Consider the following 25,297-nt stretch of genomic DNA (forward strand, 5'->3'; position numbering starts at 1 on the left):
TTGCGAGCTCCATGCGCCGCGCATGATTGCAAAATTTGGCTGAGATGTTCACAGCAGTGTATGCTTTCTGCGGACTGTGTTTTTTTGCCACGCTGAAGGGATGGTTAGGACCCCTTTAAACTTCATCAAACGACCAGTCAATCAATCACTGTTTGTTGAACGAGCTGGGAGGTTAATGATGTCAAGAAAGTGGCAACCTGCATTACTTCAGCACGATGGTAGCACAGTGGTCTCATGCCCCAAAGATGGAGGCATGAGGCTATGAATATCGACCTACTACAAGCAGCCAGTGGCAGAAAGAAGACGCAGCCCCCACGGCAGCACACAACGAACTGCTTATTTCACAGCCGTTTCAATAGCCCACGTATCTCGTTAGTGCTGTAGGTGCTGCTGTCATTTACGATGGAAGCCAAGGTAATGTTAGTGATTCGTTACAGCTTTCTTCATTGTGTGCATTTGAATCTGTTTGCAGAGCCAACCGCATGCTTGTGTGCCCCCTTTAACAGTGGTCAACACTGTATGCGCATTGCTTTCTGACCTCTTTTTAGAACAAAAGGCAGTTATATTGTGAAACCTCAATATAAAAGTGCCGCAGATTCAATGAGTTGGAATCTATATATATTGAACCTTTGTGCGAGTGCATTAAGAGTCGAAACACGAGTTTGTGTTTATTGAATGTCTGCACCAAGTGACACGGAAGACTTAGTTCAGGAATTCTAGAGAGGCTAATGCAATGCCGCCGCGAATGCATGATGGTGAGCTTTCTGATTCCTTTTTTTTTCTTTTTCCCGCATGGTTGCCGTGGATGTGCGGAGGTAAGCGCCATCTGCTGGTGGTGCAAGAAACCCATTGGCAATGTCGCGTGTCCTCCGCTGTGATAAGTTGGCCTATTCGGCTAAAGAACAGCCACACAGCACCCATGGTCACGAAAACCCGAAGAAGTTTGCAAAGAAAAGCTTCAATTTTAAAAACACGTGTTTAAGGAATTGTTGGACATAATGAATTAAATCTAAAATGTGTCTGACCAATGTTAGCTCATAACAAATACATGCTTATAACAAATATAGGACATAACGAAGTTATTCTTGTTGGATGTGATTTTGTTTCGAGGTTTAACCGTATACATCTTTGTGTTATTGTCGCTGTGATGTTGTTTGTCTGAGAAATCCTGTGCTGGGTTCGAATGCAGAGGATGCGGAACGGGTCTTCAAGCAGCTTCCCGGCTGGCTTATGGACTGCTCGCTCTTTTCATCTCCACGCCTCCTCGGCGTGTCGTCGGTCACTGGCCCGTCCTTGTCTTTGACTACCACTGGCTCCTCACGGTTTCGCCGGTCCGAGTCCGCCCAAGCTGTTTCCGAGCTGGATGGCGTCGTCTCGCAGGAGAGCTTCACGGTCCTCACCTCTGGTCAGCTCCCACTTCATTTGAGTCTGCTTTTTGATGCGATAGCATTCTTAGCCCTCTTCCTCCACTTTGGTGTCAGTACCTTTCTAACCTCTATCGACTTGCTGCGAGTGCACTTCACAGGTGGCTTAATGAGAGCAGCATTCCGGGCAAGTTGGTAATCCATTACTCAAGTATTATTGCGCAACAAAAAGACACAGACGTGAGAGAAGAAGACCACGCACCAAGTGCAAACTTTCAACTAAATTTTATTGTGTTACTCAATCGGTTTATATATGTGAAGCAGTATAGACTGCGCATGCGCTTACATGAAGAAAAAAGGATTGCATATTCGTGTAACATAGTTAGGAGTCGAGGATGCCACCTCCGAGAAACTTAGTTCTTTTTCTGTGAGAGCCAGTGAAGGAAAACTAACACACTTATCACCCAGTTTTGCAATCACCTGCACTTCAGTTATTTCATGGATGAGCTGCGTCCTGCCACGGGACACATTGTGCAATCGTCCTCGATAGGTTTGCAGCCATGATCGCGACAATGAATCGCCAAGAACCCACCAGTGCCATTTTTTACGTTATTGCGGTGTTCGCGGAGCCGATCATTGAGGCAACACCCAGTTTGCGCGACATATTGCTTCCCACATGAAAGCGGGAGGTTGCACATCACACGGTGAACACACTCGACGAACTTTTTGGGGTGATGCTTAGTGCACTTATTGGACGGGATGGCATTTAGATCCGTCAGCTTGCAAAGCTTGCTGAGCTTAATGGGAGCAGAAAAGACAACTCTTACATTTGCTCTTTGGGCCATCTTTTTCAAGTTATGGGCTATCTCGTGCATGTAGGGTACGACACTTACTTTGGGGCGTTTGCCGGGAGGGACATCGGGAACTGGCTTCTGCGTGCTGGGTCGCGCTTCTCTTAAAATGCGTTCCGCGACAGACATTTGCACCAGCTTAGGATATCCAGCCAAGGACAAACGTCGAGTTGGCTTCTCAAAACTTGTGTCCACTACTTGGCAGCAAGACTTGCTAAGGGCATTCTTGAAGCGTAAACTGATAATGGCCCACTTAACAAGCTTAGAATGTGCAGACGTATATGGTAGAAGTGGCTTGTTGGCTCGCGGCTCATACGACCAACACGTGTGGCCGTATGTGTCTTCAGCAATACGGTGTGTCACTACATTGCTTGAATGCTAATCACATTAACTTCGGCCGTCATCGTGATATTGATTCCGCCAGAATTTTTTGTCCTGTCAAAATCTGTTGCAATGGCATGGTGGCTGCATAGGTTATACTAGTAGAAATATAGTCTGTAAGCTCGCTCACGCATGCACACACAGAAAGAAGAAACAAAAGAAACCAGTCACAACTGCTTGTTGTTTCCCGTGTAATGAGATTTAATTAAATATTAATCAGTCCAGTCTAGCAGCAGCTAGCAGCAGAGCGAACAGCCCGAGCTCTCTGGTAAAACACAGAACGGGTTGTCGTCATCTTCGAGCTCCTACCGAAAACACTGAGGCGCGTCTCCTTCATTACATTGGCCCCGGGTGTGAAACGGAGCCATCCTGGCGACTCGGGGAGCAGACAAGATGAGGGGGTCGTAATATGGCTTCAGCATGTTAACGTGCACTGTCTTGTGACCTCGACAACGAAGGTTCGGCGATGGTGTGACGGGCTCAACGATATAGTTCACAGGTGACGAGGTGTCGATGATCCAGTACGGACCGTGGTATCGCGCAAGTAGTTTAGAAGAAAGACCAGGAGTGTGAGGCGGTACTCACAGCCAAACAAGGGAAACGGCAGGGAAGGTAGGCGTGGCCTGATGACTGTCACGTCTTGTCTTCTTACGCCCTTGATCCTCGCTGGTCAGCGAACAAGCCAGCTGGCGGCAATCTTTGGCGTATCGGGCGAGTTCTGAAATTGTAGTGCACTCGGAGGCATCAGGTCGGTAGGACAGGATAGTATCCAGTGGACACGAAGGCTCACGTCCGTACAAGAGAAAAAAAGGTGAAAAACCGGTAGTGGCTTGTGTCATGCTGTTATAGGTGAATGTAACGAATGGGAGTACGGTGTCCCAATTGGTTTGGTCGGACGAGACATACATCCCCAGCATGTCGCCGAGTGTTCGGTTGAACCACTCCATGAGACCGTTTGTTTGGGGGGGATACACGGACGATTTCCGGTGAATGATCTGGCTCTTGCGAAGGAGGGATTGTATCACTTCTGACAAGAAGACATGACCCCTATCACTGAGTAGCTCTCTAGGAGCACCGTGGTGAAGGACGAAGTTGTGAGGAATGAACATCGCAACGTCACGCGCGGTCGCGGCGGGGAGACGCTGACGGAGAACGCTGGCGCAAGTGACAGGGGCAACCATGGGTTCACTCGGTGCGTTGGTTGCGTCAGCCATGGTGTTGGTGGGCAACGTACGAGTGCGGAGCTCCAGGGTGACGAGGGATCCCAGCACCTCCACCAAATGTAATGACATTTAATTAAATATTTATCAGTCCGGTCTAGCAGCAGCTAGCAGCAGAGCGAACAGCCCGAGCTCTCTGGTAAACACGGGACGTCGTCGTCGTCGTCTTCGAGCTCCTACCAAAAAGACGAGGCGCGTCTGCGTCATTACACCTGTGATGATTTCATCACGAAATAAATTGCCAGAGATTGCTGTACACTGTGGTATTGCAGATTCATTTGTGCGCTGGATTGTAATATTGAATGTTTTGACTTATCTTTGTGAATAGTTTTATGTTTGATGAGTATGGATAACTTCTGTGCATTCTATTTGCTTTGTTGTGTGTACACAAACGTTCACTGTTCTTTGTAACTAGTCCTTCATGGGGCCACAGTTGGCGTGCAGTATGTTCATTGAAGAATAAATAATGGTCCCTTTATATTATTTTTTCACCTTTTTGCTGTATGAACTGTAACAATTTACTCATGCGTAGTCATCTAGAGTGGAATATTATTATTTCTTTTGTTCTGAAGGTATTCCTTATAACCCATATATACATACATTTTTCTCATGTATGATTTCTTGTATCATGCTGTGTTTCCAGTCCTATATGTCTTGTTGTATACTTGGCATTGCTCTCATTAGGTTGGTGGTAATGCATTGGAATTTATTCTCACCTTCGAAATTTGACGAGGCAGAGCATCTACAAAGAACTCTCAATCAAATTGGTTTTGGATGGAAGAAAACGACATCTGACATGGTTTAGAAGAAGACGAAATAGATAGTGTAGATGGTCTCCTCTGTTTCGGATCAGCCAATAAAAAAAAAAAACCTCTGCCAATACAACTACCCTTCTGCCTTCCCATAACAATATTTACAGAACCTGAGGGTGCAGTCTAGAATTAACGCCTGCAGCCGCGGTTAGTAATGTGCAATTGGCATGCCGGTGAACTCCTCAACAGATTGTATGGCCAAACCGTGGTGAAACTGAGATTCTTTGCCAAAGTGGTGATGCGTCGTAAACCTTTGATGCCAACAGTACCTCATTGATGAAGGAGGTTGCGTTGCTTAGTCCACAGAGGAGCTTTCTACAAGAATCATTAGATTACCGACACTTCAGTTTATCAGCTACCTTGCGAGTGATAGTAGCACATTGATTTGTCTCGTCTTCTTGCTTGTGGCATGATATGTTCTTGTAGCGCTGTATATAACTCATCTTTCTAAATTTCCGAACAATCGTGTTTTTCAGAACGTATGAAGGCAATGAGTCTCTCCACACGTGCATAATCATTGCAAAATGTTGCATTTATAACGCAATATGTCATTGAAATTGATCAATTTGCAAAGTCACAAGGCCGTTTGAAGCCAGACGGACGAGGCAAATGTATCTACGTACTAACCATCATTCCCATCCTGATTGAACTGCCATGCTTGCACTTCTCGTAGGATGGATGGATGAATGCTATGAGCATCCCCTTTGAAACGGGGTGGTGGATTGTGCCACCAACCTCTTGTTCTTATTTTGCCTAACGTCCTACTTATCTTTTGCGAAAACGCACAAACAAAGCATTCCGAGCATCAAACTTTTTGCGCCATTATTGGGAACTCTGTAGGCACTAGTACCAGAGTACCCTCTAGTGATTTTCGTAGGAAACTCTTGTGGATTAATTGGGTGCAATGCAATCCTCTTATGGAGTTGCGTGCCCTGCCTTTGGTGCTTGCAGCCAAGTTCTACACGGGCGACCAGTGGCTGAATGGCGCGGTCTTCTCGGTGCTTGGTGTGTGGCTGCGGCGAGCTGTGTCCCTACGCTACACCGACGAAACCCTGGTCTCGGCTAGCAGGAAGTACTGCCTCTATCTGGTTGACCAGACGCACCGAAGTGAGTTTGGTACCCCGGCACCCTCACCTGTTCTTACCATTTAGGGAGGTACGCTGAACAGCCAAGCTGTACTGGGTGGGTAGCTTGGATGATGGCCTCGTGGTAGAGCACCTGCCTTGTACGTGAGATGTACTGGGCTCGTGATTTTGTGGTGCAAATTTAGACGGGACCGAGCGGGATGCACAGGACAAACGCCTTGGCAGTTGCACGGAACTTCGTGCTTGTTCTGTGTATGTTGCTGTGTCCCGTCTATATTTGCACCATAAAATCATGTTCTGGAGTACCTGTAACCAACCAGCCCATCTTGCTTGCTTTAGTACTGGGATCGAATTCTCGTGCGACTGGAAGCCGACCAGGTTTTCTTATTGGTAGAGGTGTCCCTCCGTCTGGTGCTTTTCTGCCCTTAGAGGTAGCTTTCATCTGGAAAGGGAGCCCTAGGTTTTTTTGTTGTTTTTTTTGTCCTCGTGGGAGTGTCCTGAAATGGGAGCACCATGGAACTAACACTTACCAGAATTGTACTGCTTGAAAATGCCAATGTGTGCAGCTGTGCATGTTCAAAAATAACCCATTTTCTTACACGCACATGGGGGTTCCAATTGAGTCGACAATGTTGGATTTTTCAGAACAATGCCATGAAACTTTTAAATTATGCTTGGTGGCAACCTATGAATTCAGTTCTTCACCTTCCCATCTGTTCTTCAAGAGGCACGCCAAAACATACCATATTTATTCAATTCTAATGCACCCACTTTTGAAAGCCAGAAAAGGAAAGGGAATGCCCTCAATTGTAATGCATACCTCAATTTTCATATGTCAAAAAAATGGAAAAGACGGTACCTTTTATTGTTTCCTCGTCAGATTTTGGTAAGAGAGAGTAATGCCCCAGCCACACTGGAGGAAAAACACGTGGCCGTGTTGCCGGCGGTAAAACGCTGCTGCGGCAATACAACCACACTGACTGGTGGTGCGCCGCTGTGGCAGTCACGTGACAGCATGAGAATCTCGCTTTCTCTCTTTTACTCTGCATGTATGTCACATGCTTTTTCATTCGTCTAACAGATAGGCGCTTTGTTTACATTCTTTGGCCTTTGTTCTTAACGCGAGTCATGCCAGATTATGATGACGATGTCGTTGCCACTGATCATAATCATGTTGGCCTGCCTTCTTCTGCTACGGCGTCGCCACATTCAAAAGACAGGGAGAATGAGGTGCTGGGTGTCGCTTCAGCGTCCTTGTATTCAGGAGCCGTCTTGTCTTACAGAATCGGATATGGCGATCTGTCCAAAGACCTTTCCATCGGGACTTCTGGGTTTAGACTCATCATTGTAAAAACAATCGCAAACTTTGAAAACAAGACAAGCGCGAATGAGACCAAACCAAACCGATCAAAACAAGCGCTGATTGAGAGCTGCTGCTGAGCAGATGATAGTGTGAAATGAGTATGTTTTGAGTGAGTGCGAATCAAGTGATCGGGCAGGTCCTCATGACACCAGTTTCCTGTGTGCACGTCACTGAAGGGGCAGGTTTCATTGGTCTCCACCGTCCGTGGCACGTGGAAAGGCGTGAAAAATCAGTCCAGGACCAATCCCTCTTGCGGCACGCAAAAACTGCCGCGTGGCAGGTTCCGTGGTGCCTCACGCTCATTTTTCCTCTAGAGTGGAGGGCTTAATTGTGATTAGTTCTTGCTTAAAAAATTTAACTTCGAGGTCGCTGAAGGTGGCTTTAAGGCAGAGGTGGTCGCAATGGTGGCTATCAGGTGAGCTTTGGAGACATAGCTGTAGGTGGTGGCCAATGATGACAAACATTTGGCACTCGCTGCAGCTTCCGGCAACTGCAGTACAGCAAAGATCACCTTCGAGATCGGAAGGTGGGATTCGAGACTCGGTGGTGGGATTTGGACAACACCCTTGCAGTTTTGACTTCATACTTGATTCTAACGCTCTTGTCATTTTGCAATGAATTATTTCCTGGAAAAAGAAGTGGCGCATTAGAATTGAGTAAATACGGTAGCTCTCAAAGGACGGTGATAGTAAATAAGTTTTGCCTATGCTGCGACCTCAAGGTAACATGCAAATGGAACTAAAACTAAATTAAACTCTTGGGTTTTACGTGCTGAAATATCAGCCTGATTGTGAGGCATGCTTTAGTAGGGGAGTCCGGTCTACTTTCGACCACCCGGGCTTCCTTAATGTGAGCCTAAATATAAATACACAGACATATTTGCTTTTCACCCCTATTGAAATTCAACCGCCACAGCTCGGATCGAACTTACGACCTCGAGCTCAGCAGTGCAGTGCCTTAAGAAAGTGTACAAAATATCAACAAAGAGTATTTAAAATAAGCTACAGTACTAGGTACTACCTTGCAAAAGTATTTTTGGGGTATCAGTATACTTGCAAGAGTATTTAAACTACACAGTATATCTTGAGTAGCGTGTTTAAGTTAGGTACACGTCTGCCATAAAGGTAACACGTGAAAAGTTCCACTCACCGTGCATGATGCCTTGTAGAAACATGAGGAACTGCAGCCTCATTCCAGTTCATCACTCACCTTTGATAACCTTGCCTCGCTGAGTTATTGGCAAGTGTTGTCACATAGTCTTTGTAATGATCAGTGCTCTTTCTTACTCTTTTTCAGAGCCCATACATCCCGAGGACTTCGAGCTTCAACAGCTTGTAAGTGGCTACATAGTTGCTTTTTTGTTTTTGGGAACTGCAGAGAAATTGGAGTTCCTCTCTGCCACATTCCCGAAAAGCTGCAAGCAGCAAAATAAGCTTCGATGCAATGAATGGCGAATAGGTGTCAAATATGAACGTTGATGTGGTGGGAGCTAGAGCCCTGCCGTTAGCAGACACCCACGAGCTACATGATTGTTTACTCCTGGCTGTTGCGCGAGCAGGAAGCGAGCGTCCTTGTCAAGCCATGATCTTGCCGAAACCCTACGCTGTAGCTCGCATGCTCATCTCATTTGGGGGCAGCATGTGGTAGGATCGTGCCTGCTCAAAAGCGCCGACCATCTCACTCAATGTCAGGTGTCGTTGTAATCAGAATGATGCATCAATGACAGCGTCCTAAAAAAGAGGGCAGAAGAGAAAGGCTAGACTTCCAGTTCACTGCTCTTGCGTGTGGCCACAACGAAGTGGCAGCAAGCAGGCAAGCAAACATGCACGAGCGATAACAGACGGAAAGAAGGGGGAAAGAATGTGCGGGGAACGCAGCATCTGTCTCGGCTAGCGAGCTTGCCACAGTATGATCGCTCACTGTCGCCAGGCGATAAGCGAGTTGAAGTGACACCCCCTTGTTGCCTGAGCCACCCATGTGCAACGGGGCGGAAGGTATTGAAAAGCATGTCCCTTTGGAAGGGAGGTCCCAACCGTGGAGAAAGCTCTTTCCTCCTTCCATGAGCCCTCAACATTTAGTGAGAAAGGGCAAGTGGAGAGGAGGAAAAGTTGCTACGTAAGTTAGATCGTGGCATGAGTTAGAGTTAGTGGGCCGAAGGTGATTCTCGGTATGTTTGTCTTGGAGTTCACGATCGATACATACCCTGGCAGCTCACTTAAGCACGCTCGTGCCATTTTTGTAACTCAGTAGTTTTGTACAGGGCTAGGCCCATGCCGGTTCGAGCCTCTCTAATTCTTTTGAAGTCTCCTTTCCCTCTTTGCGCCTTGCCTTGTTTGTAGCCTTCTTTCTTCCCATTGGGTCGGCGTGTGAAATAACCTGACAGAAAGAAAAGATGCAGCAGAAACTCTACACTGACGTACAGTAGTTTGGCTGAAGCTCTCACGCTGTGTTCTGTCTGGGTCAAGCCTCTGATAAATTTAATTATTCACATCTTCAGGTGGTCAAAATTAATCCACAGTCCCCCACTATGGCATGCCACATAATCAGATCGTGGTTTTGGCACGTAATACCCCAGAATTTACTTCGCCATGACGCTTGGTTTTCCCGACGTGCCTGGTTGTTCTTTGTGACAGTGTCTGGTGGAAGCGGTGCGCACCCTCGACCTTGTGTGCCAGCTGGACAGCAGCCAGGTGCCCGAGGTGATCCTCGTGATACAGCGGCTGGCCACCAGTCACCTGCTTAGCCGTGTTGCTTTGGGAACTGCCCTGCTTGAGTTCTTCCTGCACCACGGTGAGTTTGTTGCTGCTCGTTGCTGGGCCAGTGGGTTCACCCTATGGAAATGCTCGACTCTCTCGCATCCCCTGATACTTTCCCTGCATGGCCTTGCGTCTCCTGGCATCTTGCTTCCCCGCATAGCAGAAGCGCGGCAGAGGGAGTCGGTGTCGTAGTTACGCAGTACGATGAGAGATGGCGCGAGTGTTCCAATGCCAGAGCCACCTGACGGTGTCCAATACTCGAGTGCAAGAGAAACGTGATTCCTCCTCTTTGGCTTGGGGACGTGTGCTTGTTGGTGTGTTCCACGTGATCGTCGGTGTTTGCTGTGGGACTGACCCATGAAATGCTTTTTGATTGCTCAAATGTGCCTCCATTTGTGAGACTGCACTCGCGAACGACTTAGGCATCGGTGTGACATACGTTACATTATTAGCTCGGCACCCTTGCATTGCGAGTTGAACCTCCTCGAGTTTTCAGCGTGTTCCATCTCGTGTGTAGTTCAGCTGGGTGGCATTCTTGTATAAAGGTGCAAGAAATGCCCTTTTGTGTTTGCACTGTACTGCGAGTACTGTGTTCTTTGTTTCTAGAATTCTTGAGCCCCCACAACTCTTGTTATGGTGCAAGCTACGCAAAACCACATGAAGAAACGACTGAACAGGATAACAACTGTCAGGAAGGATGCTCTTTTCGATACGATCATTTCTTCATTAGGTTTCGTGTCTTTTGCACCATAATGAAGGTGAGTTTCTCTTACTTCAATACCTATCTATTTTCAGTTTATTGCTGTAGCATACAAGAGTGCCATTTTACTACCTGGCATAGCTCGAAGACATGGGTTTCGTGGCCTAATGTGGCAATAAACTCGTCTGCCCTATCAACCTCTGACAATAATAATTAAGAAGGGCTGTTGACTATACAAAAAAGATGTGTTTTGACAACAAAACCCCACTACGACATCTCCGATAATCCAGGCACCAGTTGCATGCAGCAGTTACCCATGGTCAAATTGACTCATGTGTAAAAAGCTCCATCCAAGCGACATTAAGTCGAAGTAATCTCTCGAGTGGCTGTTACCTGTGTCATTGCGTATTTTTTAGGGTGGCAGTTTACTGTCATTTGCGTGAATATTTTTGACTCCATGTAAAATATCCTAGAATAAAGCGCTTTATGCAAGTGGCCCATGGTGTAGCTTTGGATGCTAAAATCAATCAATCAATCAATCAATCAATTAATTAAACAGGCAATCAGTTAGCCCTGTAATATCCAAACAAAACTCGAACTAATTGTTCCCCTTTATTTCTGGCCACCTAGGTGGGGTGATGAAGTTAGGAAATTTACAGGCGCAGGTTGGAATCAGCTAGCGCAAGACAGGGGTAATTGGGGATCGCAGGGGTAATTGGGGATCGCCTTTGTCCTGCAGTCAAGATAAATATAGGGTGATGATGATGATTTCTGGTCATGGAGAGTTAATTTGCAAAAATTTTTTAGTTTAATTAAAATTTAATTAGTACAGTGAATAATTATTTGATAATTGCTTTTGTTTAACTATGCACCACTGATATTCACTACAGTAAATCAAAGATGCAACTATGGGCTTTGCATTAAGTTCTCCCACACTTAAATCGGCATTTTGAAGCATCTGACTTGGCGTGGCATATACGATGTGATAGGCGTTACAGGGTTTAACCAGTCAAATTTTATGGCTTGCAGGGGCAGCTGTGTTGCACAAGACGGAGGACTCCCTGAATCAGTTCTTCCTGGGTCCCGGCTCCCGTGTGTGTCTGAGCGTGCCCAACGCCCTGCAGGTGGTCCACTTCACCCTGCGCAACCTGGCTGCACTCTGCGACGTGGGCGCCACCGAGAAGTACTTCCCTGCCTTGCTCAAGGTCAGGGCGGGCTTCAGACGACGACTGGGCACTTGGGACCCAGCACGATGGATTTCAAAATTTGTCCCACTGGAGCCATTGCACGACCGGGAGCAGTTAGCATCCAGTGCTGAATCTCTTTTGGAGCCAAACTGATTGCTTAGAAACGCGATGATGGTTGGGGCTGAACACCTAAGGGCAAAGGCAGGAAAGACTGCCCCGTCTGGGCCAGTTGGGAAGAGCGCTGGACGTAATTTTTGAAACGCATTGGATGAATGTGCTTTAAGGACACTAAAAAGGAACGATAAACTGCTCCAGTCTAGTGAAGTATTCTTTCAAAGCTGTGTTATAATTCATTTTGCAGGAAAAGATTGAGTATTACAGAAGAAAATGGAAGCCAAATTTGCCCTTATAAGGATATTAATATCTGCCTGTATATACTCTTGTCTTGGTGCACATTAAGAGACCCTGAGTTTAGTTGAAATACTAGGAACAAGCCCTGAACTGCAGTTCAAAGCCTCATGTAGATCAGGTTGTTGTTTTGGAAATTGGCTATTAATGTATTGATAAAAATGGTTGGGTGATGTGATGCTGTCGAGCCAGAGAGTAGAATTTGAAGTGGGTCTTTGTACTATACACACAGTATACAGCATACTATGTGCCCTATGACATGCCTTCAAAAAAAAAAAAAAAAATATATATATATATATATATATATATATATATATATATATATATATATATATATATATATATATAGTGTGCTGTGCTTCGTAGTTAATAAGTTCATGTTGTGGTGACAGAAATCTATGTTGTATGCATTGTTGAAATGTCTAAAGCTCTGAGCATGTACTGCTACTGGCGTTTGTTGAGTTCACTGTACAAGAGAGAATGTTGGCAAAGTGTTTTGTGGGATGTTGGCAGTTGGCTTGGCCACTTCTTTTGTAACTCTGATGCCTTTTGGGGAGCGTCCAGGAGTTAAGATAAAATTAGAAATAAGGTAATCATTCCCAGGTTGGTGCGGTTCCTGGCTTTTCAGTCTGAGACACGATTGTAGCAGCAGCTATATTTGAAGGGATACTAATGGCAAGTACTATAAAAGTCGCGCTAAAATTAATTTGGTGAATCAGCGCACTTGGAAAAAAGACGTTCACACAAGCATGAAGGATGAGGACGCACACAGCACCTGTGTATGTCCTCAGTGTTCATGTTTGTGTGAATGTATTTTCTCTAAGGCGCTGATTCACCAAAATCGTGGATCACCAACCGGCCCGTCATTGCCTATTAACTAAAGTTAATATTAGTGCTCAAAATAATCCAAAGCAACACCCTTACTGAGAACAAAGCTTTAGTGAGTGGGAAAATAATGAGTGAGGGATGGGATTGGTGCCACCACTGTAATAATACAGAACCAACTCCAGTTGATTCCTACTGCCCCATTTATAATCGGTAAATTGTAGTAAAGTGCTTGCATTGAAGAGATAGTTACAATAACTTGATTGAACGACGTGGTTTAATGTCTCAAGCAACACTAGAGATTTGAGAGATGTCATACTAGAAGGCTCCAGATTAACTTTGACCACCTAAGGTTTTGTAACGCGCGTCTGAATCTAAGTACTCGAGTGTCTTTTATTCTGTTACCTTTGAAGTGAAACTGTCACTGCTACGAATGGCACCCAGAAAACATGGCCTCTGAGACTGCCGTTACAGCATAGGATTGCTGCACTGTGCAGTTGCATGGGGATGACGTATTATGCCATGTCTTCTTGGGCGTACCTGTTTTCATTGGTAGACATGCTGTGTTTGCTTGTGATTTTGTGGGTGACAAACTTCAGTCTCTTGGCACAAATCAAATGCCGAGCACTTCTAATGGTGTAGTTGATCACTGGTAGCTAGACTTACATCTATGGCTTTATTTTATCTTTAACTGGCCAAGTGTAAAACAGCAGCATTTCTTTTTTGTTGCCCCCCCAGATCTTTGCCTGGAATCCGCAGCAGTTCAAGAGCCAGTTCCTGAGCATTGTTCCAGCATTCATGTCAGCCAAGAGTGTGGTTGAGGTAGCTGCCTCACATATTTCTTTTATAGTTTGTACAGTTTCTGGGAGCGTTTCAGTTTCTGTACATGTACACTTTCTGAGAGGTTGTGCATTTGACATATTATAGTCATTATTTTAATTTGCAGATGCTGTCAGTTCGAATCTGGGACTAAAACAGGAGGAGGAAAGCAATGATCATTCATGCAGTACTACACAGTCGAAAAAAATATCACGAATGCAACAATACAACAAAATGCTCTACTGAACGGGAAAAAGAATTGTTATCCACACTATTGTAAAATGACTATATAAAGAAATCTCGTACGGGTTTCTAAAATAAATCTTTAAAAAAATTTGTTCAGGTCCAGGGATCAAAACCGGGTTGAACACCTGTCCGGGGTGTACGCTAAGCAGTAGGCTAGCAGGAAACTTGTATGGGCTTCCTTTGTATCTTTATGCTACATTCAGGGTGGATGGCAATTTTTTTCTTTCGTGAACCTACCTCCACCTTGTGGGTTTCTGCAGAACTGATGTGCCACAAATTCCCGACTGTTGCAAATATCCAAAACAAGGGTGAAAAACGGCTCACAAGTTCTTGCATTTACAGTGTGTGTAGGAAAACAATTTTAAACATGCACTGTCGAAAGAGAAAAAGACTATTTGGCTTATTTATGTACAGAAGCTTGTTGACTAGAACTAGAATGGAAGATTAGGCTAGCGTGCTTGACGTTAGGAATGTCGAGCCAACTAGGAAAGAGTTGTGAGTCGGCACTTGTGTGTGTGTTTTACGTCTTCCTTTTGTCCATGTCTTTTGCGCTGCTTTACCATTCCTACTGAGTAGGGCTAGCTTAATAATTGTTGAGTAGAAACTATTACGCTGTCTTTCGTTCCTCGTGACACTAAGTAGAGGCAGGCGCTCTTTCGCATAAAGCGATGTTATGCTGTCTTCCCACCTTTACAGTGAGAAAATAGATCATATTGCACAACATGTTTGCAGTTGCTCAAATTCTGATGCCAAGTCTTTTGAATATTTTTTCTTAGAAAGTAGAAATGGCAGAAACAAAGCAGATGCAGTGCTTATCCCATTCTGCACCACCAACGACGACAGCAGAGGTCTTGTTACGGAAAGCGTTGTAGAGTAACCTGGTTGAAGTATGCAGGGGTTGAATCATCTGCATTATGGGTCTGTTCAGTTCATGTATAGTTCAGTGCCCCTCCTGCACCAGTTCGTGGTGTGCTCTGCTGCAGCGCTTGATTCCCTAGTCATTGCGAAAGTGCAACCCTGCACTGTGGTTCTTGAATGTGTTGTGGTGCAGGCATGCACATCTTGTGACATCTTACCACAGCATCCTGTGACGATCTCTTGTGACGATCTCTTGTGACGATCTCTTGTGACAATCTCTTATGACGACGTCTTGTGACGCCGTTTTGTGACAATGTCTTGTGATGACGTCGTGTGACGATGTCTTGTTGACGGCGGTTGCTGAGGTTCTTTTTCCCAACACAGTGGGTGTTTTCAGATCACATGTGAAAGGTTTCCGAGGTCTTCGACTGTATTTCTGCACAGCTGGAATATGCTCCGGGCACTTTAAAATTTAATTACAGCCACTACATACTGATATGTGTTCAGCGGCACTTTTCTTTTTTTCATTATCAGAACGTTTAGTCTGAGCAAAATACCATTTGTGATGCAGCGCAGTAGAAATTTTAAAAGGAAGTACACAAAGAACGCAGACTAGAAGCTTGTGCTGCATAAAGAACAAACGCACAAAGAGTAAAAACAAACAAAAGACCCAGACACACGTGCCAGGTTTTTGTGAAGTGAGACCAAGCAATCGACATGGCCTACATCACGGTGCTCAGTTTAAAACTTCAAGAACAGTGTGCTGCACTGGGATACTAGATGCAGCACATGCACTGCACAGGAGCTGCCCAAGTGCTTCCTGCACCTGCACAGTGAAGCACGGGTGAGAGGAAACAGCAGGGAAGAAGTTTGGGCGTGTTGGTAGGTCATTGTAATTTTAACTGGGGATTCATAGCGCTAAAACGACACAAGGACGAGGAAGAACACGGGACGAGCGCTAACTTTCAACAATTGCTTTATTGCAGTTGGTAAGCATATATATATACAGGGTGTTTCAGCGAACACTTTCAAAAAATCCTAAAGCTAAGTTTTTTGAGAAAATAGGAAATACTTTAAGGAGCAAGATTTCAGGTTCGGCGGACGTCAGAAATTATGAGAAACATGCGAATTACATAGTAATTAAATAAAATTGCCTAACGAACTTTTTAATTAGCGACGTTTGGTGTTTATTGCCAATGGCGAGTTTGTAGCTACGGAGACGACGATGCCGTACAAGTTTTTAAAGCAAAGAAAAAGTCACTCTGTAAAGCCCTACAGTCCGCGAAAATCAAGTATTTTTTCCCTCGTGAAACCGAAACGCGGCGAACATGTGCGCCGGAAATCTAGTGCAAACGCAACGTCCGCTGATGACGTGTTGCGGTGACTGCGGCGCCCAATTCAAAATGTCTGTGATGATTCCCCAGGCTAGGGAGCCTCAACGCTCAGCTTAGACCACGGCTGGCGTTATCTTTTCTTTCGTTGGTAGGCGCAAGAAAACGAAAGAAAAGATAACGCCAGCCGTGGTCTAAGCTGAGCGTTGAGGCTCCCTAGCCTGGGGAATCATCACAGACATTTTGAATTGGGCGCCGCAGTCACCGCAACACGTCATCAGCGGACGTTGCGTTTGCACTAGATTTCCGGCGCACATGTTCGCCGCGTTTCGGTTTCACGAGGGAAAAAATACTTGATTTTCGCGGACTGTAGGGCTTTACAGAGTGACTTTTTCTTTGCTTTAAAAACTTGTACGGCATCGTCGTCTCCGTAGCTACAAACTCGCCATTGGCAATAAACACCAAACGTCGCTAATTAAAAAGTTCGTTAGGCAATTTTATTTAATTACTATGTAATTCGCATGTTTCTCATAATTTCTGACGTCCGCCGAACCTGAAATCTTGCTCCTTAAAGTATTTCCTATTTTCTCAAAAAACCTAGCTTTAGGATTTTTTGAAAGTGTTCGCTGAAACACCCTGTATATATATATATACTCACTGGGAAAGGCACTGCAAAAGACGCACTGAAGGAAAAAAGAAAAGGAAAAAACAGTCATGTAGCTACTATGCCAAAAGTGCAAGCTATTTCTTGGATAAAAGAATAGACGGCGTGCTAACACAATCATCACATCCTCTAGCTATCTCTGCTGCTTCGACAATTTCCCTCGTTATCTTATTCCTGTGGCGATACACAACAACAGTTTGTTTAAAGAGAGGGTAGCATGGTTCCTTCGCGTCACATTTTCTACAGTGGGCAGCCAGGTGCCCATCTATTGCGGTGCTCTCTACTTTATTATTATGCTCCGCCAGCCGCACGTTTAAACATCTGCCCGTCTGGCCCACGTAGTACTTCCCACACGAAAGTGGAATCTTATACACTACGTTCTGAGTGCACGTGACAAAAGGTTCCTTGTGTGTAGTAGCGCAAACTGGCTTCCGCTTCCTCGTAGGACAGCTCAGCCCACTCAAACTCAAAAGTTTATTAGGTGCTGTAAAGACAACGTTTACACCCAACCGTTGCCCTACTTTTTTTAGGTTGTGGGAAACCCTATGAAAATATGGAATTACAGCCACCTTTTGTTTGTCCCTTAGTTCTTTCTTCCTTCTTTCATCATCCGCTCTCTGCTCTTCACTCAAGTGTGAAGTTGCCTTCTTTCGACGATGCAGGCTTTCAGCAACCGAGATAATGATGTGTCTCGGATAGTTTGCTGCTTCCAAACGAGCCACCTGCTTACTAAGTCCTTCATCCAACATGTGGGTACAAGACTTAAAAAGAGTGCATGACAAGAGAGAACGTACAATACTTCTTTTTATGAGTTTTGAGTGAGCAGAACCGTACCTTAAGGGCGGCTTGTTTGCTCTGGGCTCATACACCCAACACACGTGTGCAGCTTTAAAATGCAAACGCAAATCTAGAAACCTGATATTGCCCTGCGCAGGAAATTCAGTGGTGAACGTGAGTGGCCTAAAATACTCGTTGAACGCGGCAAGAATGCTATCAACAGAGGAACAGACCTTGTATTGGGCGAGTGCTCATGTGTGACTAAATTGGCTTATGAAATTACACGCATGTTTGCTGGGTTGTTGCAAAAACGCCAATGGGACAGCCACTCTTCTGAATTATTCTATGGTATCACATCAGACCAGTTCATCCCACTTGAAAACCAGTAGCAATATTTTCACCTGGGTTACTTGAATGGCCTGGGTATCGGGATGAAATACAGTCGAGTTTCGTTAACTATAGACCCTGACGGGACTGACAAAATTGATGGCAAATGAACAAGATGCAGAAAATTAATTTTGCAGTGTTTGCCTGATTCTAACATGTCCTCGAATAAAACGCACTGCCACTTTCTATGGGTCCAAAGTAGAAAACTAACATATAAATGACACTAAAGCTACTAAACAAAGGAGAAATCTAACGCGCACCTGATTTTTACTGAAAAAACAAGTAAAAAACGGGCAAGCGTTTCATATGTGGCAAATCAGTTTTGTGGAATCCCGCAAGGTGGAGAAAAGTTCATGAAAGGGAACGTTGTCTGGACGAGGACGAATTTTTACTCGACTACGAAGCTTCATTTCTGAGAAACCTGTATGGATTTCCTTTGTAGCTTTGTGCTATGTTTGGGTGGATGACGATACTCCCTTTTAAGGTCTAATACGGTATTTTTCCGCGTATAACCCGCCACCGCGTATAACCCGCACCCCCAATTACAACAGCCGGGAAAGAAAGAAAAATATCCGTAGGTTATAACTGCATGCAACAACACTCAAATATTTGCAAAAAACGGTCTATCCAGGGATGCACAACTCGTCCATGTAGTATCTTCGGCCAGCGGCTCTGTTCCACCCTCTTTGGTGATGCTGATAAAGCTGCATTCACATACGACGGACATGATCACGGACGAATCGGTCGCGTGACATGTGACGAGAATCGAATCGCTTAGCAGGTGCAGCTAGCGTTCACGTGACAGAGGATGACAGTGCAGCCGGAGCAGCCCTTGCATGGGCAACAGCAATTTCTCTCTCCGATGTATCGCGAAGCGCATTGTGTGGACTGAGGGAGCGCCACGGGAACGGGTGACGTACGAGTTCGCCGGCGCTGCATGCACTATTCGCAACTATTCTCAACTATTCGCAAACTAAATGGCGGAGAACTTTGCCTTGAGGTGTGGCTACATGGCAGCACGTGCCGCGCTCCCGTGAAGCCACACCGCCAAGTAAAATTCGCGTATAATTCACACCCCAACTTTACTGTTAACGTTTTTTAATTTTTGTTGTGCGTTATACGCGCGAAAATACGGTATGTGTTGCGCAATGGCACCCGATTTTCTAAAGTCTGCTTTGCCCTTATATGTAAGTCTCGTGCAGTAAAGCATATGAATGTCGCAAAGGCGGTTTTTGTTTTGTTTTAGTTTTCTTGAAAAAAAAAAAGGCACGTGTCAGAATCGGGTAAATGCCATAATCAGACATTCTGAGCTACTGTTATTGCTGAAAATATTCCTATGGCGAGCCGTAAATAGGCGTTTTCATCAGGAGATGACATTTTTTCAACACATTCACTGTCCTGTAAGCTCTGCCACGACAAACGCTGCCTCCAAAGGGGTCGCTATTGGGGTCAGATATGTGTGTGCCGACTATTAAAGTTTGAATGATCTGGTGTAGGCCAATTTTAGGATCGAAATAACAAAAGTTTTGGTCCCATAGAAATGCATGGGCATAGATAGGCCAGGACCTTCGGTCAGGATCGAATTAACCGAAAAACCAAATTACTGGAAGTCGACTGGATCTAGTTGCTGTGTATTGTTTCACATCCCACATCCTGCTCTTCTGTTGTGGATTTCTCGTTCCCGCTCAAACGTCAGCTTGCTCAAACATCTATAACAAATATATAAATGCCTGAAGTTCTCACTATTTCCTTATCATTGAATATATATGATTATATCAGCTTTACTCGTATGCTTTTTAACGTGGTTTTCTCATCATCTTCTAGAACCTTTTGATTCCCTTTCCCCCAACCCCCAGTAAAAAAAAAAAAAAAAATTTCACACGTTGGCAAAAATCTCTGCTTTCAAGTTACGGGCTTCTCTCTCTTCCTGTGTTATGCAGCTGTACTTCATGGCGGGAGAGGGTTGTCCACTTCATTCCTTATTTACTTATTCTTCTTATTTGTTGTACTTTTTCATTTTCCATATAGGTAGCTATGTCCCTTGGTTTTTCTACTTACGTCCTCCTGTTTTCTTTTCTTTACAACCACTATACTTCTAACTTTCCTCATACTTTTCTCTATTTCATATACAATTTCTTTTCCATGGCTCCAGGTTCAGTTCAGATGTCTACTCAAAAGTGGGAGAGTTACGATACCTGCAGCCTTTCCCTTGTTCTTCCCTTTTTCTCAAGTAAACACCAGTCAATCAATAAATAAATCAATCAATCGTTTATATCACATTAAGAGTGTTCCTTTAACACAGTAATTTTATTGCATTTTTCTTTACAAAAGTGATGTAAGGATGCAGACAAAAGCGTACAAGGGTTGCTATTTAGGTCTACTGGTTTGTCATTAGTAGAGATTACCGGCAGGAACAACAGAAAGTACCATGCATACATCATTGCTTTTTTCTGTTCTCCCTGCCCATAATGCAGCTGCATACAAGAGCTTGAATAGGCCGGCACCACATTCAGCGGTAGACTTCAATGGTAGATAATGATTTATTGGGAGTGCATTGAATTACTACTACTGCTAGTTTATTGTAAGTACTCATTGCTGTTGCAGTAACTGCACGCTTTGCATGCAAATGTACAGCTGGCCCGTGCTCTCACGCCTGCAGGTGTTCCACAGCCTCGTGGACCTCCCCGCTCTGACGGCAGCCCTGGTGCTCGAGCGGGAGATGATGGGTGTGTCGGAAAGTGCTCGCACGAAACGCCAGTCCTCGCTCCATCTTGGTACGGAGGTGCACAAGTCCATGCTCAAGTTCGTGCTCCGCGACGTCAGCGGCATCGGGGACACGTTCGACGGGTGAGCTGCTGCAACGCGTGCGAAAATGACCGAAAGATCTTTTTTTACGGGTGAATACGCATGTCCTGAAAGATCTGACGCTTGTCAGAAAAGATGTCGCAGTGCTCCTGAATGCCAGCCGAAAATGTTATTTCATGTGTGTGTCTGCCTGAAACATAGGGAGACATGCTAACACGCTGCTTGTTTTCTGAATTTTAAGCCTTACAGGTCTTGCTGTTAAGAATTGGAAATATGTGCAGTGTATCGTCTGGCTCGTACTATTTTATCTGACCTATGCGTTGAGAAAGAAACCACATGCAATGCCGTTGGCATGAATTGCCATAAATATTCATTTGTACTGACCTTATTGGGCTGATCACACCAGTAGATGATACGTGAAAGCCCGTAAGCAGGCTTTCTCACACACCTACCCTGCCCGAACCAATGTGGCTGTTTTCTCGCTAGTAGCGCTGTTAAAACTGAAACACACGTTTTGAAAGCTTGGACGGCGCGGTAAATGGACGGTGGCAGGAATGATGTCACCATCCTGCATGTTGACACTTCAATTACGATTCTAGCCCGACGTCCGCCATCTTGGTTACTGTCAAAGGAGGTGTGTGGTGAAGTGCAATTGCAGGTTTTGCATATCGTCTAAATAGTGTGGTGAATGGGGGCTTGCTCTATTGCTAAGCTTTGCATTTGCTTTGACCTTGCTTTTCGTCATGTCACTTAATAGTGTTGATGTTGATGCTGTATTTAAGGCACTCTCTTACTTTTCTGTAATTGCTTGTCTATTCTTTGTTCCTCTTAAACACAGCGACTGGAACCAGCTTCCCCAGCTGGCTGCATAAGTGTTACGTGTCCCGGGGGCGTTCAGCGCCATAATGTTGTGCAGTACCCATTTTGGGCAGTGCCACCCCTGCGCTGCCGTAACACGGGTAGAATTTGTAATTGATTTCTTTGTTCTTGCAGGAAAAGAAAGGAAAAAAATTTATTTTTGTAGCTCATTCACAGATACTCGCATATCTTCAGTCTGAAAGATGGTAGAACAGATACTTGGCAAGGATGGCGCTTTTACCATTAAGCTTACTAAAGTTCTCAGTGCCCACATGGGTGGAATCAAAATTGTGAGGAAGATGAAAGGTAAATATATTTACTATTTACAGGCTATTTACAATAGATTGAAAGTGAATAGGCAAGACCGCTGATAGACAGCCTGTGAAGGCATGTCGCCATCTTCATTTTCCTGATAAATTTATCCTCATTCTATACTGTGTTGCCCAATGAAATAATAAGGCATCCCTTCTGCGTTAAGCCTTCTATAAATACTAAGCACTTTCAAGTCAAAGTATCCTTGAACTTTTTTTTGATCAGCTATTTACTGCTTGTTTATGGAGGCCATTCTCATCCGCTGCTTGTCACAAATGCATGTGCTGTAAGTGCACAATATGTCACGTAGCTGTGTTGATGAGTCATGTACACATAGTGTTATCCTGCCTTTCAGTGTCGCCAAGTTCCACTCCCTGATCGCTGACCAGGCCAATCACCCGAAAGTGATCCGCTGCTCGGAGCATGCCCCAGACCTTCTTGGGTAAGTCGCCCGCCACCAGCTTGGAAGATTTCTGCGGTTAAATGCTGCTGTCTTGTTATAGACGTTGCTCAGCAGAATTCACATCCACCATTATTAGGGAAACACCAGAATGCTTTATTTGAGAAGACTGTCACAATAAGCTTATTTATATCCATTTAATAAGTACACTTTGCTCTCTTCGCACTACATTAGTTGCTGCATAGTACATCACATTTTATTTTGAACTGTTAAACCTCAATATAACAAACTTCAATATAATGAAATTCTTGATATAACTAAGTATTCACGTTTTTATAACTTCTCACCTTAGAACACCATCTATATGGAACTTCAATAAAACAAAGTGTGTTTATACACAATTTCAATATAATGATGTATCCCTGCCAACGTGAAGCAATACTGAGGCAATAAATGGAAACTTCCGCAGACAGAGATGGTCAAATGGTTCAATTACATATGGCTGCTTGCAAACGCACCTCTCAAATTGTGCGCCGTGCGGCAGAGAGCGGCCGCTGAAGCAGAGCAGCATAGCAGCAAGGTCCTCCTGCTGTCATGTTTCGTATAAAGTCCAAGTGTGATAAGATCTTGTCAGGGCCTGGCCGTGCTGTATGCTGTGGATGTGAAAGACTTGATGGGCGCCGTCTTCCCGCTCGAGCAAGGGAGGGGCTGAGGACATACATGGCCAGCACGCCTTATCTTGGGAGATAATCTGTGGTGGGTGCAAAGATTGGGCCAGCCGAGATGGCTGTGGCTTCCTTTAGGCTGACTTGCGTGTGTAGTGCTGGACGTTGCACAACCTTGAGTTTCGAAGACGTGTTGAAGCGAGAGGTAGATGAGGCGTTCGCTCTCCTCTGCCTGTGTTCTTCATGATAGCGTCATTCCACTGCGAGCTACACCTATCAGCGGCAGAGTGGACGCGAAATCTTCGCAGGCTTCACTTTATATCTCACATGTGAATTTGCCATCGACACGGCATGTAAACGTATCTTTGGTCGTGGACTCTCAAATTCAATGAAATCAATTTTTTTCTAATTGAAAATAGTTTTTTTTCCGATCGCCCGGTAATTAGGAAAATTTTACAGGCCCTTCCAAATAAGTAAAGTCCATTGGTGACTGCACTTAATTGCATAAAAGGTCGAATTTCAATATAAGGAAAATTCAATATAACGAAGTGAAGTGCTGATTTTACCGACTTTGTAATATCGAGGTTTAACTGTAATCGTATTGATTGACTGCTTGCTGTCAACGTATGCCTGAATTTACCGCTGCGCTTTCTAGCTATGCCTTTCCTTTTTTTTTTTGCTTTTTAAATGCAGAGCATTTCTTTAACTCACATGTAGCGTGCGCCGTCCGTCCGCAACAGCTCGAGCACAGGTGCGCCCTCTCCCCCACTCCTCCTCTCCCGCATCACGCTTGCAGCACATGTGCAGCGCGCGAAGCGTCGTAGTCGAGTTGCGCTCCGGCGCTGCAAGCACCGTAGTAACAGCAGGTGCTGGCGTGATAGCGCGCCCTCTCTCCACCCCCTCTCCCTCTAACGCGCGCGCTAGGAATATAAAGCGGGTTGGTGCGGGCTCCACTCGTCAACTCCTGCGCTCTCTTCTCTTGCGTTAGTCAGCGGTCGCAGTTGATAAGCGATGGAAGCAAGACCTTCAACTAGTAACTCGACGCAATCCAACATCAGCGCCGAAGCACCACTTCAAGACATCGTACCATCGTCTTCGTCGACGGCGGCAGAAGACTAGGCGGCGAGGCAGCGTGCCGCCTCGCCGCCTTGTCCTCTGTCGCCGTCGACGAAGACGATGGTATGACGTCTTGAACAACTTGCCGATAACAGCTTTACGTTACCTACTTACGATTCTCTCTTCTCTCTCAACCCAGACCACCACCACCACATCATCACCACCACCACCACACCAACAACACCAACACCACGGAACCCCACTATGCTCTGCATTTACACGTGTCCCTCGCGCGGGGGCATGCGACGGAGCTTTTTCTGGCACCTTGCTACATTCTTTTATTTGTTAGCTGGAGCAAGGTATTAAGGTATGCTTTGGGGAATCTGTTAGGTATGTTTATAGTATTTTCACTAAAAGAATACCTGTTTTTCTTACGCTGGGTTTTGGTCCTATTTGCTTTCTGTCCATGCCTTGGAACTCCTTGAGCACTTTTTTACTGGATGCAGAGAAAACGTGTAGGCAACTCTTGTCCCTTAACACTGCACCATGGTGCACGAGGCAGTCATAAACCAGAAACAATGCCAGAGGGTTTCACTGTTACTGGCTGTTTGATGTCTAGCTAGTGAAATGTGCACAGATTTCCAGAAATTTCTTGTAACCTTCTTGTTCTTGACATGTTCTTGATAGATGTATGCGAATACTTAGATATCACCGAATCGAGTAGAATAATGAACATTCGAATACAATAGAACCTCGTTGATACGATCCCGTTACGTACGATTTCCTGGCACCAACATTCACAATCGAGAACACAAAAATTGACCCAATAGAATTATGCTTATTTTTACCGGTACCTACATTCCTGGAAAACGCAATATTTCTGCACCGACGTTCAGTACATCGGCAAACCGCGATTGTGTGATACGTTTTCCGGCTGCTAGATTCCACTAGGAGACAATGCTAGGAGACTCTCGAGCATGTGCAGCATCGGGTTTACTAGCAAGAAATTTTTAAGCATTAAATTTTGTGAAAAATTAGCTGATATACAATATTTGATTCGATATTCAGCTTTCTTTTCGTTATTGGATTCAATATTTGATTCAAAATCTACTATTCAGTATTTGCACACCCTTAGTTCTTGATGAACATTTGCTGCTGGGTGTACAC

General features: G+C 45.0%; 1 protein-coding gene across 1 annotated transcript in view; it reads left to right on the forward strand.

Moving 5' to 3' along the window:
• The window catches only part of LOC119435731 (AP-5 complex subunit zeta-1), a 41,881-nt gene that overhangs the window by 9,403 nt on the left and 7,181 nt on the right, over positions 1-25,297 (forward strand). Inside the window, exons 5-12 of the mRNA XM_037702456.2 lie at positions 1,190-1,405; positions 5,580-5,735; positions 8,373-8,410; positions 9,710-9,866; positions 11,562-11,737; positions 13,691-13,774; positions 20,694-20,881; positions 22,365-22,451. Of these exons, the coding sequence (XP_037558384.1) occupies positions 1,190-1,405; positions 5,580-5,735; positions 8,373-8,410; positions 9,710-9,866; positions 11,562-11,737; positions 13,691-13,774; positions 20,694-20,881; positions 22,365-22,451 (1,102 nt within the window). The remainder of the gene's footprint in view (positions 1-1,189; positions 1,406-5,579; positions 5,736-8,372; positions 8,411-9,709; positions 9,867-11,561; positions 11,738-13,690; positions 13,775-20,693; positions 20,882-22,364; positions 22,452-25,297) is intronic.

The sequence above is a fragment of the Dermacentor silvarum genome, unplaced genomic scaffold (assembly GCF_013339745.2).
Source record: "Dermacentor silvarum isolate Dsil-2018 unplaced genomic scaffold, BIME_Dsil_1.4 Seq868, whole genome shotgun sequence".
Taxonomy (NCBI): Eukaryota; Metazoa; Arthropoda; class Arachnida; order Ixodida; family Ixodidae; genus Dermacentor; species Dermacentor silvarum.